Source organism: Molossus molossus, unplaced genomic scaffold (assembly GCF_014108415.1).
Source record: "Molossus molossus isolate mMolMol1 unplaced genomic scaffold, mMolMol1.p scaffold_m16_p_13, whole genome shotgun sequence".
Taxonomy (NCBI): domain Eukaryota; kingdom Metazoa; phylum Chordata; class Mammalia; order Chiroptera; family Molossidae; genus Molossus; species Molossus molossus.
The window spans coordinates 42,508,954-42,526,586 of NW_023425348.1; the positions used below are offsets into that span (position 1 = coordinate 42,508,954).

At 37.4% G+C, this 17,633-nt stretch overlaps 1 protein-coding gene across 2 annotated transcripts in view; it reads right to left on the reverse strand.

Moving 5' to 3' along the window:
- The window catches only part of EMSY (EMSY transcriptional repressor, BRCA2 interacting), a 546,562-nt gene that overhangs the window by 10,380 nt on the left and 518,549 nt on the right, over positions 1-17,633 (reverse strand). For both annotated transcript variants that reach the window (XM_036258225.1, XM_036258224.1), the window contains 2 exons: positions 12,345-12,446; positions 10,161-10,265 (listed from right to left, as the gene is read on the reverse strand). In XM_036258225.1, the coding sequence (XP_036114118.1) occupies positions 10,161-10,265; positions 12,345-12,446 (207 nt within the window). The remainder of the gene's footprint in view (positions 1-10,160; positions 10,266-12,344; positions 12,447-17,633) is intronic.

Genomic DNA, 17,633 nt, shown 5'->3' on the forward strand with positions numbered 1-17,633 from the left:
GTCCCTGGTTATACAAGTTTTCTCCAGCTACTTGTCAGTTGGTTTTTCCTGATGATCTGTCTTTATTTTAGTTGTAATTTCAGTTTGGTCCTGGGAGACGGTCTGTGTAGCTTCCATTCACTTTGCTGCCATTTTTTCTCCCTTGCATATGGTCACGTCTCTTCGTGGCTTTTCTTTCCTTGCACAGGGACACACATGGAGGTGATGATACTTGACAGTGAGAATGGTATAAATGAGGTAAGATGACTGGGCATTTGTCTTTTTCTGAGTTCCTCCATTACTCAAATATGCAATTCCCACACACCTTGGGTTATATTTTGCTTTCCAACAATTTGGCTAATCAAACATCCTCACACAATCAGAAAATAGCCATCAAGTCAAGAAACAGGTATTCACAGGATACAGCCTTCCACAGAGAGCAAAAGAGAGGTTGTGTAGCAAGGGCCTCGGCTACACAGTTCTGGAGGCTGGGAAGTCTAAGATCAAGGTGCTGGCAGATTTGGTGTCTGGTGAGGGCTCTCTTCCTGGCTTAGAGATGACCATCTTCTTGTATCTGAACATTCACTGTTTGGCTGAGTTCAGCAGTCCCACTTCTGGCTTGGGTATGGATTTCATAGCCAGTCTTTGAGGCACCCTAAACACGGTCAATGTGGCGCCTCTGTTCTCAACAAAACTGACTCAGTAGGGAGTATTTCATTCATGCTTAATAGGACTTATACCACCATTGCCAGTTTCATCATTGAAGATATACGGTAGTAAGGATTAAAGTATAGTATTCTTAGAATATTTTGAAAATGGTTACATCAGTTCTACAGGATTATAATACAGGTATAAAACAAACAAGACGGTAACAGCTTTTTTCATAGTATCCTTTAAAATGAGTCACCTCTGAAGATAACAGAGTCTAAAATCAGTGCATACAGAAAAGGGAAAGTTAAATTTACCCCTGAAAAATTCATTAAGCTGTCTATATCATACAGCATACATAAACAGTACACTATTTAAATGCATTTAAATAGTAATGTACAGTGTATCTTGTGTGCATATGTAAGACATAATTTTATATTGTGAAAAACTTTCTCTTTTAAACAAGAGAAAGAAAAGGTGAAGAGTATATATGGCTGAATTTGTGTAATTTAATGTGGCTATAATGCACTGTACCCAAAACCAGAAATGTAAAGAAGAGCATCAAGTATTATAAAGAATACTCTACTGTCTTAAAATGTAACCCTTCTGACAGTTTTTTAGATGTTAATATCTAAAATAAAGCTGCCAGCTTCTTTTTTCTTTAGGAAACAATCCTGCACTGGGACAGAGAAGCCCTGGATTCCAACCCTTGCAATTACCTCCACCACTCCCAACTATTTAAGTACCTATAATAGTGGGGTAAGCACTGAACCCCGAGCTTTCCACACATTTCATACTTAAACAACCCCACCAGGTGGGCATTATTATTCCTGTTTTGCCTATGAGAAACAATCTCAGAAAGGCCAAATATTCCATTCAAGGTGTCACAGCTAGTAAATGCTAGAAATAGGACTTGAATTCAGGTTTTATCTAACTGTTAGCCAATATATTTCACTTTAACTGACCAGTGACCTTGAGCAAGTACTTTCTCTCTGGGCCTCAGTTTGCTTCACCATCCAATGAAGTTATATTAGATGATTTCCAAGGTTTCCTAGATTGATCTGGGGAAACAGAAAAATTCTGGACTCAAATCCAGGTAATGACACTAAGATCATGTGTGAGGTACTTGACTTTTCTGAGCTTGTCTTTCCTCAAGCATAAAATAATACCTGCCTGATAGGACTGTCAAAAGGATTAAAGGAGGTAATATATGTCACATTTCTAACCCAGATAAGGTTATGAACTTAAAATGAAAACTTATGAAAAATTCCAAACATTAACAAAAGCACCTATCACATAAAGTTGTTTAAAAATCTTCTTGTATTTGCAGCATCCATAATGTTTCCTTTTATACTCCTGATACTGGTTACTTATGGTTTTCTTCTTGTTTAATCTCACCAGATGTTATCAGTTATTAAGTTACTGTATCTCAACTCAAAATCAACCCTTCTATATTCTGTATGTGATGCAGGAGCTGAGACTACAAACCACATTTCTGCTTTGACAAATGCTCCCTAATAGGCTCTGCTAAAAGAGGGCATTCAAGAGAGACTGCAAAGCTGGAGAAGGGACTTCTTCCTTCTTATTTTATTTTCATGAGGTTCCTGTGAACAGCATCCCAACAACACTTTCTCACTGTGGCAGCAGCACTTTATACCTGTAGCAACAGGACCCTTCTTCAGAGGCCTGGGTTCCAGCCCAAAGGAGTCTCTCTGCTGAGCTCAGATATCAGCACCAGCTGAGCCGTACCTCCTCTTTCAGACCTGAGTTTGGAGACTGTAAATTCTTCAATATTCCTTCCCTCAAGAGACAGAATCTATGTCCCATCTATTCAAATATTTTACTGTAACCAACAGAATATGGTGGAAGTGACACCATATAAACTCTGAGACTAGGTTATAAAAGACCCTGCTGTTTCACCTGGTTCTCTTGAGATATTCCCTCCAGATGAAGCCATCTGCCAGGTATGATGGCTGATTACACTGAGGATGAAGTGACCACATGCAGGCAGCTCTAGTTTACAGCCACAGCTCATTGATGACAGCCAGTATCAAATGACATCCCATGTAAGTGAGATATCTTGTACCTCTATCCCGCGGGAGCCTTCAGATGACTGCAGCCTGAGCTGACATCTGACACTAACTCTACAAGAGACTCCATGTGAGCTCTGCCTAGCTGAGCCCTTCCAAATTCAAGATCCACACAATTGGGAGCAAAATAAACTGGTTTATTTTAAACTGGTAGGTTTGAGTTGTTGTGTAACATTAGTAATGTAAATATGCTGCCACCCCCGCCCTCTACACTTTTTTTTTTTTTTTTGGTGGAACTCCAATTAAACAAATGTTAGACTCTCACTTTATCTTCCTTTTCTCTTAACCTCAATTCCATATTTTTTGTCTCTGCTACATTTAAGTAACTTTTTCCAGATCTGTCTCCCACTTCACTAATTTTCTCTTCAATTGAGTTTAATCTGATATTAGTCCTGTACATTGAGTTTTGCATTTTGTTTACTATAGTTTTCATTTCTAGAGATTCTATGTGGTTCTTTAAAAAGTTTGTTTGAAAAAGTTTATTTTTCTTTGAATTTTTTTTTTCTTTATTGATTTTAGAGAGAGAGATAGAAACATCGATGAGAGAGAACATCGACTGGCTGCCTCCTGCATACCCTCACAGGGGATTTGGCCCACAACCTGGGCATGTACCCTGACCAGAAATCAAATCGGTGACCTCTTGGTGCATGGGTCAATGCTCAACCACTGAGCCACACTGGCCGGGCTACTTGAATGTATTTTTAAGTTTGATTTATTTCTTCAAGCATAGGAATTGACATTTTTATAATCATTGATAATTCTAATATGTGATTTTTTTACAGTCTCTTTTAGAAAAACATTTATTTCATCCTTACCTGAGGATATGTTTATTGATTTGAGAGCGAGGGAAAAGAAGAGAGAGAGACAGAGATGTGAGAAACAGCAATCAGTTGCCTTCCTTATGCACTCTGACAGGGAATCGAACCTGCAACCTAGGTATGTGCCCTGACTGGGAATTGACTTTTAGTGTTTGGGATGACGCTCCAACCCAATGAGTCACACTGGTCAGGGGAGGTTTCTTTCTACTATACTACTTCTGTTGGGTTCTTGCTCATGGTGTCTTATTTCCTTGTGTGCTTGGTTATTTTTTATTATTTTTTATTAATTTTTACTTACTTAAAAATTACTTTTGAAGGTTCTTTGGAAACTGTGATGAAGAAGTCTTTCTCCAGAAAGGTTTGGTGTTTGCTTTTGCTAGACATTTGGGTGATATACAGGGCTAGGACAACCTTCATCAAAGTTCATGGCATGAGGTTCTCCAGGTCATTTAGGCAAATGGGCTGCAAATCTGTGTAAGGGGTGGATGATGGCCACGACTTCTGGGAAACATGCTTCTCTTCCCCACTTCCTTCTTTTTCTTGCTCTGCTTCATGCCAAAACAACTTACTTTGTAGTCAGTTGTGGGTGGATATTACTTCTGATTCATCCAGCTTGATGTGAGAAAGTCTTCCAATACTCTCTTCCTTGGGCTGGTTCCTTTCCTTTGGCTAACCCTAGGCCTTGATTTCTATCACCTTTATTCCATGAAGCCATAAAATCAGAGCTTAAATTTGATGGAATTACAAAAATTCTGCTGGCCCAAGCAGGTGTGATGTACCTTTTTAGGTACCTGCTTTCTCGTACATTTTGACTTGTTAGTTCCTTTTAATCTTGTCAATCTTTGATGCTTTGAATATTTTATCCAACACTTCTAGTTGTTTTTAGCAGGATATTTATCTGAATAACCTAGGCTGGCATTACTGCAAAAGGAAGTCCTATTCAATTTAATCATTTCAACAATCTATGGAGTAGACAGTATTTTTTAATTTACTTTTTATTTATTTTAAATCCTCACCCAAAAATATTTTTCCATTTATTTTTGGGCAGAGTGGGGGGTGGGGAGAGAGAGGAGAGAGAAACACTGATAGTGAAAGAGACACATCAATTGGTTGCCTCCCGTACGACCCCGACCAAGATGGGGACCAAGCCTCAACCAAGACATGTACCCTTGACCAGAATTGAACCCATGACTCCCTGGTCTGCATGCCAATGCTAGAGCCAGGGCTGGAGTAGATAGTATTTTCCTTATTTAACAGACCAGGAAACTGAGGATTAGAGCCAAACAAATAACTTGGCTGAAAACTGTTACACAGGTCCTGCCCAATTTTGCACAGTGGTTAGAGTGTTGGCCTGTGAAAGGTCTTGGGTTCAATTCTGATCAAGGGAACATACCTGGGTTGCAGGTTCAATCCCCAGACCTGGCTGGGGTCTTTTGGGAGGCAACCAATCCATGTGTCTCTCTCACATCAATGTTTCTCTCTATGTGTCTCCCTCTCTCCCTTCCATTCTGTCTAAAAATCAATGGAAAAATACCCTCATGTGAGGATTAACAACAAAAACAAAAACAGATTGTTACACAGTTATGAAATGATGGAGCAAAAATCTGAACTCAGATATTTTTACTCTGCTGTGTTAACTCTGTTTGAAACAAACACTTGTATAGTACTTAAGTATTAAGTCTCAAATCATCCTTCTGAAGTATTGTTATTCACATGCTCCATTTTTTAAAAAACATTTTCTTTTAACTTTTTTTTTCCCCTTTATTGATTTTTAGAGAGAGAGAGGGAGAGAGATAGAAACATCGATGAGAGAGAACATCGACTGGCCGCCTCCTGCATGCCCCCCACTGGGGATCTGTCCCACAATCTGGGCATGTGCCCTGACTGGGAATCAAACCGGCGACCTCTTGGTGCATGGGTTGATGCTCAACCACTGAGCCACACTGGCCAGGCCACATGCTCCACTGAATGAGATACCCACAAAATAAAAATTTCCATATAACTAACATTTGATATCCATTCTTTCATGTTAGTTACTTAGGATAGAATATATTCTATTCTTTCCAGCCTCCTTCAAAGAAAGCACAGTGAAATATTTTAATGTCAATAGAAAACAAAGGGAAAAAAATTAATTCAAACTCTGCCACCAAATTTACTCAAAATGCTTTAGTTTGTCTGTATTTACTTTAACTGTTGTCAACATGCAAATTGATTTTTACAAAGGTTTAAATATTGCATGTATATGATTTTATTCTGTTTCACTTAAAAATCAAAATATCTTTCTATGTTGTCATAAATTTTTCATATTTATAATGTTAAATGGCTGATTAAAGAACATACTATAGTTTATGGTTCTGCACTATTAGGTAATTTGTTGTTGTTTTTTCTATTATTGTTGTTATTTTGTTAAATAACATTGTGATAATCACTTTTGTGTTCACACACACACATTTTCATTACTTCAGATTATTTCTTTAGGATAAATTCTGAGGAATATAATAACTAGGATAAAACTATAAACATTTCATTTTTATGAATACATGTAGTGTCAAATTTCTTTCCAAATAGGCTGCATCAATTTACACTGACAAGTAATGTGTGATTGTACCATTTGCCCTGCAACTAAAGAATACAGAAGGAGCCCTGGCCGGTTTGGCTTAGTAGTTGGAGTGTTGGCCAGTGGACCAATGAGTCGTGCATTCAATTCCGGTCAAGGCCACGTACCTCAGTTGCAGTTCGTCCCCGGCCCTGGTTGAGTTGTGCGGGAGGCATCCAGTTGATGTGGCTCTATCACATTGATGTTCCTCTCTGTCTCTCTCTCTCTCCCTTTCTCCCTCCCACTCTATCTGATAATAAGTAGAAAAATATCCTCGGATAAGGTTAAAAAAAAAAAAGGAATACAGAAGGAATTTCAAAATACTGTATGGATATATAAAATAAATCCAATTACTAGTTAGATGATCAATTTGCTTATTTACTACAAATATCTAAAAAAGAAAATGATCTGGAGGCATGCTTTTCCCTCGCTTTTCTTTTTTAATTTAAAAAGTTTCAAACTTACAGGAAAGTTGTGTGATTGGCATGAAGAATTACTGTATCCTCTTCTGTCAGATCCCCAATTGTTATAATTTAGCTATATTTGTTTTACACACACACACACACACACACACACACACACAAAATGTGTGTGTGTGTGTACATACGTATAATCTTTGTATGACCTGATGCCCACCACACCTAAATATTTCAATATGTATCGCCACAAAACAAAGACACTCTGCTAAATTATCACAATGTAACCCTTCTAATCAGGATATTAACATTAATACAATACTACCATCCAAGTCAAAACTTCATTCAAATTTTGCTGACTGTCCCAACAATTCTTCCTTTTGCTTTCTGATCCAGGTTCCTATCCAGAAACATGCACTACATTTAATTTTCATGTCATGTCTTAACAGTCTTTTTTTAACTGGAACGGTTTTACAAGACTTTCATTGTCACTCATGTACTTGATGGTCTTCAAGAGTACAGGACATTCATTCTGTAGAAGAACCTTCAACATGGCCAGATCTAGGCCATGCATTTTTGGCAGGACTACTACAGAAATGATGCTGAGTTCACCTCAGTGCATTACCTCAGTTCATTACCATGTTGATTCTGCTCCATCATGGGCAATGTTAACCTTAGATGCACAGTCAAGTTGGTTGCTGCTAGTTTTCTTCACTGTAATGTCACCATTTCCCCCTTTGTATTAGTATGTTATGAGGAGACATTATGAATTATGTCAATATGTGTTCCTCATCAAACTTCTACCAGCCAGAGCATCCACTGATAACTAATGCCTAAGTATTTTTAAGTATCCCTAGGGTGGTTACCAAATGGTGATTATCTGTTTCCACTGTTCCTTCTACATTTGTGAGTTGGCATTCTACTTTGAGGAAGAGCTTTTGCTTCTCATTTTTCACTTACTTATTTATATTAGTATATACTTTTGGATTCCTATTTTATTCAATAGGTTGTAATTAGAAATTCTTGCTATTTAATTTTGATACTCAAATTATCTTAGCTTTGGCCAATGGGCCAATGTTTGTTTTTCAATTTTCATAGGGAACATAGCTGGGTCATATATGCATGTGTAAACACATATATACATATATGTTTATAACACACACAACATACATACAAGATGGGGCAAAAGTAGGTTTAAGTTGTTTGCATAGAAAATGATACAACTAATAAATAACAACAATTATGTGTATGTATGTCACACACTAATCAGTTTATAACAATACTTTAAATTCTAATCTTACCCCTCAGAGTTCTTTCTAGCTTTTCTTCTTTCCATATTTGTAAATCACGTCTGAGACTTGGGAAATCAGGCTTTTTGTTATCCTCATATATTTACTTATTGTTTCATCAATTAATTTATTTCCCAATTCCAGCCACCTCCTCCATCTACCCCCCTTCCATACCTTCTCCTCATCACCCTGCTTCCTTACCCTACACAGCAGCCCCTTTGCCATCACCACATTTTCTTAGAAGCTCAGCATGCTGCTACCACTGAACCCTTTTCCTCATTCTCTATTCCTTGGACATTGAATGCTACCACCTCTGCACAATACTTCTTCCCCCTCAACGTCCTGCTTCTTCGAAGGGTTTCCACATCAGGAGGAGAGAAGGAAAAAGTAAAAGGAGATGAAAAGGGGAAGGTGGAAAAGGAAAGAGGGAAACTCTAGCCTTTTAAAATAGAATATAATGAGTTAGTTTCCCCTTCTTGAGTATTTATTATAGAAATTCATTACTGTATTATACGGCAATAATGTCCTTGGGACTTCGTTTTTATTGTCAATATATATATTTTTCTTTATTTACTTTTAAAGAGAAAGAAAGAGAGAGGGAGAGAGAGATAGAAACATGGATAAGATAGAGCATCGATTGGCTGCCTCCTGCATGCCCCCCACTGGGGATTTTGGCCCACAACCTGGGCATGTGCCCTGACTGGGAGTCGAACCGGTGACCTCTTTGTGCATGGGTCGATGCTCAATCACTGAGCCACACCAGCCGGGCTATTGTCAATATATTTCTACTGACTTTAGAGAGACAGGAAAGGAGAGGGAGAGACAGAGAAAAACATGGATGAGAGAGAGAGAAATATCCACCTGCTGCCTCCTGCACAACACCCTGTACTGGGGACCAAGCCCAAACCCAGGCATGTGACCTTACTGGCATTGACTGGACTTAGAACCAGCGACCTCTCAGTGCACAGGGTGATACCCAACCAAGCCACATTGGCCATGGCTCCTTGGGACTTCTTGGACAATGTTAAGGTGCTAGATTTTTAATTCTTGGGTTTGCTTTATCGTTATTCTTGTTTTTCCTTTTCCATCATGTCACTTTCCTCAAGCATTTTTTTTTCTTATATCCCTTCCCTTTTAAATTAGGTATTTCTCATATACTATGGGCTAAGAATCCAAATAACCAATGCAGTAAGAAGTTGCAAAAACTAACATACTCAGAGCCAGAGTTTAAAGAGCTCTTCCATGATTAAGCTCTTCCATGATTAACCTCTTCACAGCATGAATTCAGTAATTCCTATTTAGTTGTGCATAAGTTTTATATAAATAAATAAATAAAAATTCTCAGGTAGTTAAATTTTAGATAATTCAGGTTGCCTAAACAAGTTGATCTCCAGATAGGTGAGATGCAAACATTATTTTAAAGAGGCATTTTTAAAATTTCACTTAAGTAAATTTTCACATTGGTTGAAAGGAAAAATTTCTTCCCCTTTCTACAAATATTTCAGCTCTCTCAATTCTTGAGAAGAATTTGAGTATAGCCTGATCCTCTGGTAAAGAGATCAATATATACATATTCATTTATTAAATAATTTAACAATATATACTGAGTGCTTACTGTGTGACAGGCATTGTTCCTATGCATTTGAGAGAGTTGCAGTGAATAAGATAAAGTGTCAGCTGCTCTCAAGGAACTTACAGTCTAGTTGTGGGAGGTAAACAATTAAGTAAATGTAAAACTGGATATAAATGCTTTGAAGAAAAATACAACCTGATAAGAGGAGAGAGAGTAATATGGAAGTATTCTTTGGATAGGGTGATCAGAGAGAATTCTGATTCCATTGTTGTTGTTAATGGCCAACCTCCAACAGATTCTTTATTAGGGGAGCAGAGGAAGAAAAGTAGCAACCAATTTATTTCAGAGAAGAAAACAAATTAAGCTGGGGACTTCAGATACTCACACTTTCCTAGTCCCCTGCTCAGGGGATCCGGGCAATTTTCTTTTCTTCCTAAGTGTATTCTTTAATGCTAATCAAGAAATGGAAATATTTATATCCTTACTACCTGTACTAAAAAAAAAGTTTATATCCTACTTGCAATACAATGCAGATCATGTATCAGAGGTTAGTTAGTACAACTGTCTCACTTTAAGGATGAAAAACCTGAGCTTCAGAGGGAAAGGGACTTGCTTAAGGTCGCTCAGTGGCAAAGGCAAAGCTGGAACACAATTTCCTGATCCTGTCTTCAACATTTTATATTTACACCATCCTGTTTAAAGAATACAAAAAAAACACTCCAATATTAGGTTTAAAAAGACCATTTCCTACCTAAAAAGGATGTGAAGATAAGAACCAAGGCCGGTTAAAATATGCCACCATGCATGAAATTGTGTGGTAACACCTATGATAGGCGGTACCTTCTTTCGAAAGTTCCTGTGTGGAGAGAAAAAAAAAATCACCATGTTATTATTATTATTTTTTTAATATTTAGCAACTAATGCTGATAGTCTTAGAGCATTTTGAAATGCCATTTTCAAATATGGCAGTTACTTAATGTCCTCAATTCTGCTGTAGTCTGCTGTAGTCCCAAAGTTTATTTTCAGGAATAGTATTCCTAGCAAAAGTTCCATGAAGAAATGACTCCGTGATCAAAATAAATGTGGGAAATAGTACATAATTATTGCCCTCTTAAATATCTATGATACATATTTTTTTTCTTTATTGAATTTAGAGAAAGAGAAAGGGAGAAGGAGAGAGAGAGAGAGAAACATCGATGAGAGACAATATCAATTGGCTGCCTCCTCCATGTCCCCCACTGGGGATTCAGCCCACAACCTGGGCATGTCCCCCACTGGGGATTCGGCCCACAACCTGGGCATGTGCCTGACTAGAAATGGAACAGGCGACCTCTTGGTGCATGGGTCAAGGCTTAACCAGAGACACACCGGCCAGGTCTACTTTGTTTCTTAGTGGCTCTCACCCAAAGGATGATGGCTTACCTCAGCAATATAAAAGCTCTAATGGGGTTTCTGATGGGTATTACTGATTCAAAACTACTCAATTAGATCTTAGTTTTCTAAGCAAGGTCTATTACTTGTTTGCTTACGTACATTAAAGTCTACATTTACTTATTTAACTTTTTATTATGGACAATTTCAAACGTGCAAAAGTAGGCAAAATAATAATGTACCCATTACCCAACTTCAGTAATTATAGCTTATGGCCAATCTTGTATCATCTAAACCCTCATCCACTTCTCCCCACCACCCCATATTCTTTGAAGCAAATTCCAGATATTGTATCATTTTATCTCTAAATATTTCAGTATGTATCTCTTAAAGATTAAAACCTCTTTAAAACACAACCAAAAGCCCTGGCCAGTTTTGCTCAGCAGTTAGAGCATTGGCCCATGGACCAAGGAGACCCGGGTTCAATTATAGCCAAGGGCACATACCTCGGTTGTGGTTCATCCCTGGTGCCCTGGTCGGGGTCGTGCAGGAGGCACCAGTTGATGTGTCTCTCACATCGATGTTTCTTCTCTCTCTCTCTCTCTCTCTCTCTCTCTCTCTCTCTCTCTCTTCCTCCCTCTCTCCCTCCATCCCACTCTATCTGAAGATAAATGGAAAAATATCCTTGGGTGAGAATTTAAAATAATAACAACAACAACCATAATCCCTCTTTCATTCCTAAAATATTAACAGTAATTTCTTAGTATCATCAAATATTCAATTACCAAAGTTCCAATCATCTCATAAAACTTTTTTTTTTTAACAGTTGATTTGTTTGAATCAAAATCCAAAAAAGGTCAACGCATTGCATTTGGTTGCTATATCTCATAAGTCTCTCTCAATCTATATGTGTCTTCTCCATTTTTTCTCCCCACTGCAGAGACCAGGTCATCATGTAAATTTCCCACAGTCTGAATTTTGCTGATTGTGGTGCTGTTCAATATATTCCTCTATCCTCTGTGTTTAAGCAAAACGGTTAACTCAGAAAATTTTGAATTGGAAGGACTCATTATTTTAATTTACTTAACATTTTTATTTTAATGGAAATTGAGGCTCAGAAAGACAGTGTTTTAGTAACAGACTGGGGTCCAGAGACCCAAGATTCAAACTCCAGTCAATACATAATTGCTGACAAGATGAAACAAAAGGAACACTTGCCTTTCTTAGAAAATAGCATTAAGCATGTGGCAGTAAAAAATTATATACATGTATTTCATATCCTTATTTCAAATCATTCTTATTTCTTCAGTAAAGCAAATTAGGAAGATTTCAAAGACCTAGTCAACATTTGATTAAAAATCCCTACAGATGTTACAAAATATGCTTAGGTCCAAATTTTTAGGCAATTTAAACAAATCTTCCTAGAATTTAACTATACATATCTTTTGTATCTTGATAATGGCAAACATTCACTTCAGGGCACTAATAATTCCATATGCCTATGAAACTCTGCTTAATAGATTGCTTCCAAAAGTATTTCTCAAAGATTGAAAATGTATCTTACCTCAGTGGATGACAAAAAATGTTATCTACGTTCCATAATAAAAATCCCAGTAAAAATATACCCAAAGATGTATAACCGAGTCCTCTAAGCCATGGATAAACCCTGTGGGGGGTGGGGGGGAACACAATGAAATTTTGTCAAGTCATGTCATGATAAGAGCTTGAAGTCATCACTTTCATGAGAAGGAAAGGTTTTTGTTAGTATTAAAAGCAAACCTATCTATTAAATTCTCTAATACATTTGCCTACTACATTTAGCTATTAAAAGTACTGAGAGACAATGTGCCTCTAAGACTTAGCTAGGTATATCAAGAAGGTAATTTGAAAGTCCCCAGTAATTTTATCAGTTCCATGGAAGTGCAAGGGGAGTAGTGGAACAGAATTAACAATGAGTCACCTGCTCTGTCAGGTATTTCACCACACACACACACAATCTTCAAATAAACCCTGTGAAGCAGGTATTATTCTTTTAATTCACTGATAAGAAAATCAAAACTTGATGAGTTCCTTAAAATAATGTGCATATTTGCAATATATATATATATCATATATATTTTATATATAATAGCTGCAATGAAGTTTCACTGACTTACATTAAAATGCATATAATTAAAGTGTACACTTGATGAGTACATCTGTATGTATACATGAAACCAACACCACACTCAAGACAATAAATATATCTAGCACCTCCAAAGACTGAGTTTGCATTTTTATGTTATATAAATCTAATAATACAGTATATCTGCTTTATTGTTTCTATTCCACTTGGCATAATTATTTTTGAAATTCATTCATGTAGTTATGTGTACCAATACTTCAGTTCCTTTTATTACTGGTTAGTACTCCACTATATAGATATACCACAATTTGTTTATTTGTCCAAATACTGGTGGATATTTGTGTTATTTCCAATTTTTTTTGCTATCACAAATAAAGCAGCTATGACCATTCATAAATAAATATTTTTATGGACATATCCTTTCATTAGTCTTGAGTAAAACGTTAGAAGAGGAATGGCTGTTCTGCATGAAAGGTGAATGTTAAAAGTTTGTAAGACACTGTAAACTGTTTTCCTAAGCGACTGTATCATTTTAACATTCCCAACAGCAGTGTATGAATGTTTTTTGTTCTGCATCCTCATGATATTTGGTATAACATCAGTCTTTTGTTGTTCTAGTAGGTGTGTAGTGGTATCTCATGGTGGTTTTAATTTGCATTTCCTTAATGACTAATGTCATTGAGCATAGTTTCATGTGCTTATTTGTCATCCATCTATTTTCTTTGGTAGTGTGTTGAATCTTTGCCCATTTAAAAAATTGCTGTTTGCCTTATTATTGCATTGTAAGAGTTCTTTATATATTCTAAATGTAAGTCTTTTGTTGGATATATATTTTGCAAATATTTTCTCCAACTCTGTGACTTGCTTTCATTTTTTTAAGTGTCTTTTGAAGAACAAAAGTTTCTTTTTTCTTCTTTGTACGTGCCCCTAGCAGAAACAGAACCTGGGACTCTCTGGTCCGCAAGCCAACGCTCCAATCCCTGAGCCAAACCGGCCAGGGCCAAAAGTTTCTTATTTTGATAAAGTTCAAGTTGTCAATATTTTCATTATAGTTTGCACTTTTGTGTCTATTTAATAACTCTTCGCTTAACCAAGCCTGTGAAGACTTATGCTATATTTTCTTCAAGAAGTATTATAATTTTAACTTTTACATTTAGGAATATGATTCATTTCTAGTAAATTTACATAAATTTAAGTTCATTTTTAAAAATAAGAGTATCAAGCTGTTCAGCACAATTTGAAAAGATTATCTTTTCCTCCACAGAATTGCCTTAGAATGCTTATTTAAAATCAGGCCAGTATGGCCCTGGCCAGTTTGGCTCAGCGGTCAGAGTGTCGGCCTGCGGTCCGGAGAGACCTGGGTTCGGTTCCCGCTAAGGGCACGTAATTCGGTTGCAGTTTGTCCCCGGCCATGGTTGGTCGGGCGGGTGGCAGCCACTCGATGTGTCCCTTCACATCGATGTTTCTCACTCTCTCTCCCTTCCTCTCTCTCCCTCCCACTCTATCTGTACAAAAAATGGAAAAATATCCTCGGGTGAGGATAAAAAAATAAAAATAAATAAATAAATAAAATCAGGTCAGTATGGATGTGTGGGTCTATTTTAGAATGTGTCTATATTTAGATGTCCACATTGTCTTAATTAGTGTAGCACAGGGCAAAATAGGTAGTATAATTCCTCTAACTTTACTGTTCTTTTTCAAAAATGTTTTGGCCATTCTTGACCCTTTGCCTTCCCATGTAAATTTCAGAATCAGTTTCTCAATTTTTACCAAAAAGCCTGCAGAGATTGTGTGATTGCACTGACCTTACAGAACAGTTTGGGGAAGAACTCACACTTTAACAATATTCAGCTTTCTATCCAAAAAAATGGTACATCTCTCCATTTCTTTTTTTATACTCACCCGAGGACATTTTTTTGTTCAGACAGAGGGGGAGGGAGAGAGAGGGAGAGAGAGGAAGAGAGAGAGAGAGAGAAACATCAATGTGAAAGGGACACATCGAGTGGCTGCCACCCACATGACCAACCAGGGCTAGGGACAAACTGCAACCGAGATACGTGACCTTAGCGGGAACCAAACCCGGGTCTCTCTGGACCACAGGCCGACACTCTAACCGCTGAGCCAAACCGGCCAGGGCCATTTCTTTAGGTCTTTAATTTCTCTCAGCAAAAACAAAAACCCTATCATCATAATTTCCAATATACAAGTTTGCATATATTTGCAAAATTTAACCCCAAAACATTTGACCTTTTTTTATGCTATTGCAAATTGTATTTTTGAACATTTTACTTTCCAATTATTTTGTGCTAGTACATAAAAATAAGATTTTTGAACACTGACTTGAATCTTATGACCCGGCTGGATTTCACATATTGATTCTAGTTTTTTGGTACATGTGATATTTTCTGTACATGATCATGTCCTTTGCAAATACTATACTGTATATAGGACTTCCACCAGTATAATGTTGAACAGAAGTGGTGATAATATACATCCTTGTTTTATTCTTAAAAAAATTTTTTTTAAATTATCACCTGAGGATATGTTTTTATTGATTTTAGAGAAACATCAATCAGTTGCCTCCACTACATGCCCCGATTGGGGATGGAACCCACAATCCAGGTATGTGTTGATTGAGAATTGAACTCTCTCAACCTTTTGGTGTACAGGATGGTGCTCCAACCAACCGAGCCACCCAGCCAGGGCTGCTTGCTTTATTCTTGATTTTAAAGAGAAAAATTTTAAACCTTGCATAACTAAGTGTATTAGATACCATAGTTTATAGCTTAGGTTAAGTTCTCTTCTGTTACTAGTTTATAAAGGGTTTTATTTTGTTTATTTTTATTTTTTTATCCTCACCCGAGGACATTTTTCGATATTTTGTTCAGATAGAGTGGAAGGGTGAGAGAAACATCGACGTGAAAGAAACACATTGAGTGGTTGCCACCCAAACGACCCAACCAGGGCCGGGGACAAACTGTAACCGAGGTATGCGCCCTTAGCGGGAACCGAACCTGGGTCTCTCCAGACTGCAGGCCGATGCTCTAACCACTGAGCAACCAGCCAGGGCTTATTTTGTTTAGTTTTAGAATAATAGCTGTTGAATTATATAAAATAGTTTCTCTAAATCTATTGTTATCATGTAGATTTTTTTGACAATAGATTTTCTCAAATATTTTATTTTAATAATAACTATTTGTATATAAATGAATGAAAACGTTTTTTAAAAATCATAAGGAAAGGACAAGTCTGACTGTTTGATGAAGGTTCTCAGAGAAAGTGAGGTTAAGAGAATCATAATCTGTCTTCAACTTGTTTCATTATCATAGCCCCATTTGAGGGAGGCAAGAATGAGTTCCAGGAAACAAGGCTTAACACTTGAAAGCATCTGGCAGGCTTATAGTGTGGACAAGTGCTGAGATGTGACAAGAGCATGATCAGTAAGAGCCAGGTACTATTTCTGCTTCTAAGCTTACTTACCGGGACCAATGTCCAGCTCTCAGCAAGTTTAAAGCAAAATTCTTCTGTGGGGTGAAATACATGTCTAGTTATCCAGGTAGCAGGGTACGTAGGAGAGAGCAAGAACTTCATCAACACATGGACCATGCAAGCTAAGTACAGATATGATTCTGGGGACAGACTACAATATATTACTAGATACAAGAGCATATATAATACAAAAGGCCCTCAACATCTGTCTGGAGTCACACTGCTTCATGCTGGACTGGCTGCCCGCTTAGTATGTAGCTACCATCTGAGAAATCCTTTCCTTCACCTTCACATTTACCTTGCAAACTTGCCTTCATTTCTCGTATGTCATGTCTTCCCTTTTTCTGGTTTAGTCTCTCATTTTGCTCAAACACATCCTCCAAGAGGTTCCTGAGCAATAGTTTATGGGATATACTTTTTTGAGAATTTGAATGTATGAAAATGTATTTTGTCCCCATATATTTTTTTAAAATCTTTATTGTTGAATGTAGAATGTATTACAGATGTTCCTCTTTTTTCCCCCATTGACCCACTCCTCCCCACTCCCGCCCCCCTCCTGCCTTTTCCGCCCCCCTCCTGCCTTTTCCCACACTATTGTCTGTGTCCATTGGTTATGCATATAAGTTCTTTGGTTTATTTCTTCCCACCCCACAACCCCTTTCCCTTTGAGGTTTGTCAGTCTAGCAATGAATTTGTACTTCTTAGTCCCTTCACCTTTTTCATCCATTCCCCCAAACCCGCTCCCATCTGGCAACCAACAAAATATTCTCTGTATCTATGAGAATGTTTCTGTTCTACCTGTTCATTTCGTTTGTAGATTCCATTGTTGATAGATATGTATTCATTGCCATTTTGTTTGTTCATATATTTTATCTTTTTCTTCAAAAAGACCCTTCATCATTTCATAAATAACAGTTTGGTGGTGATGAACTCCCTTAACTTTTTCTTGTCTGGGAAACTCTTTATATGTCCATCGATTCTAAATGACAGCTTTGCAGGATAGAATAATCTTGGTTGTAGGTTCTTGCTTTCAATCACTCTGAATATTTCTTGCCACTCCCTTCTGGCCTGCAAAGTTTCTTTTGAGAAATCAGCTGACAGCCTTATGGGAACTCCCTTGTAGGTAATTACCTGCTTTTCTCTTGCTGCTTTTAAGATTCTCTTTGTCTTGAACCTTTTGCATTTTGATGATGATGTGTCTTGGTGTGGGCCTCTAGGGGTTCATCTTATTTGGGACTC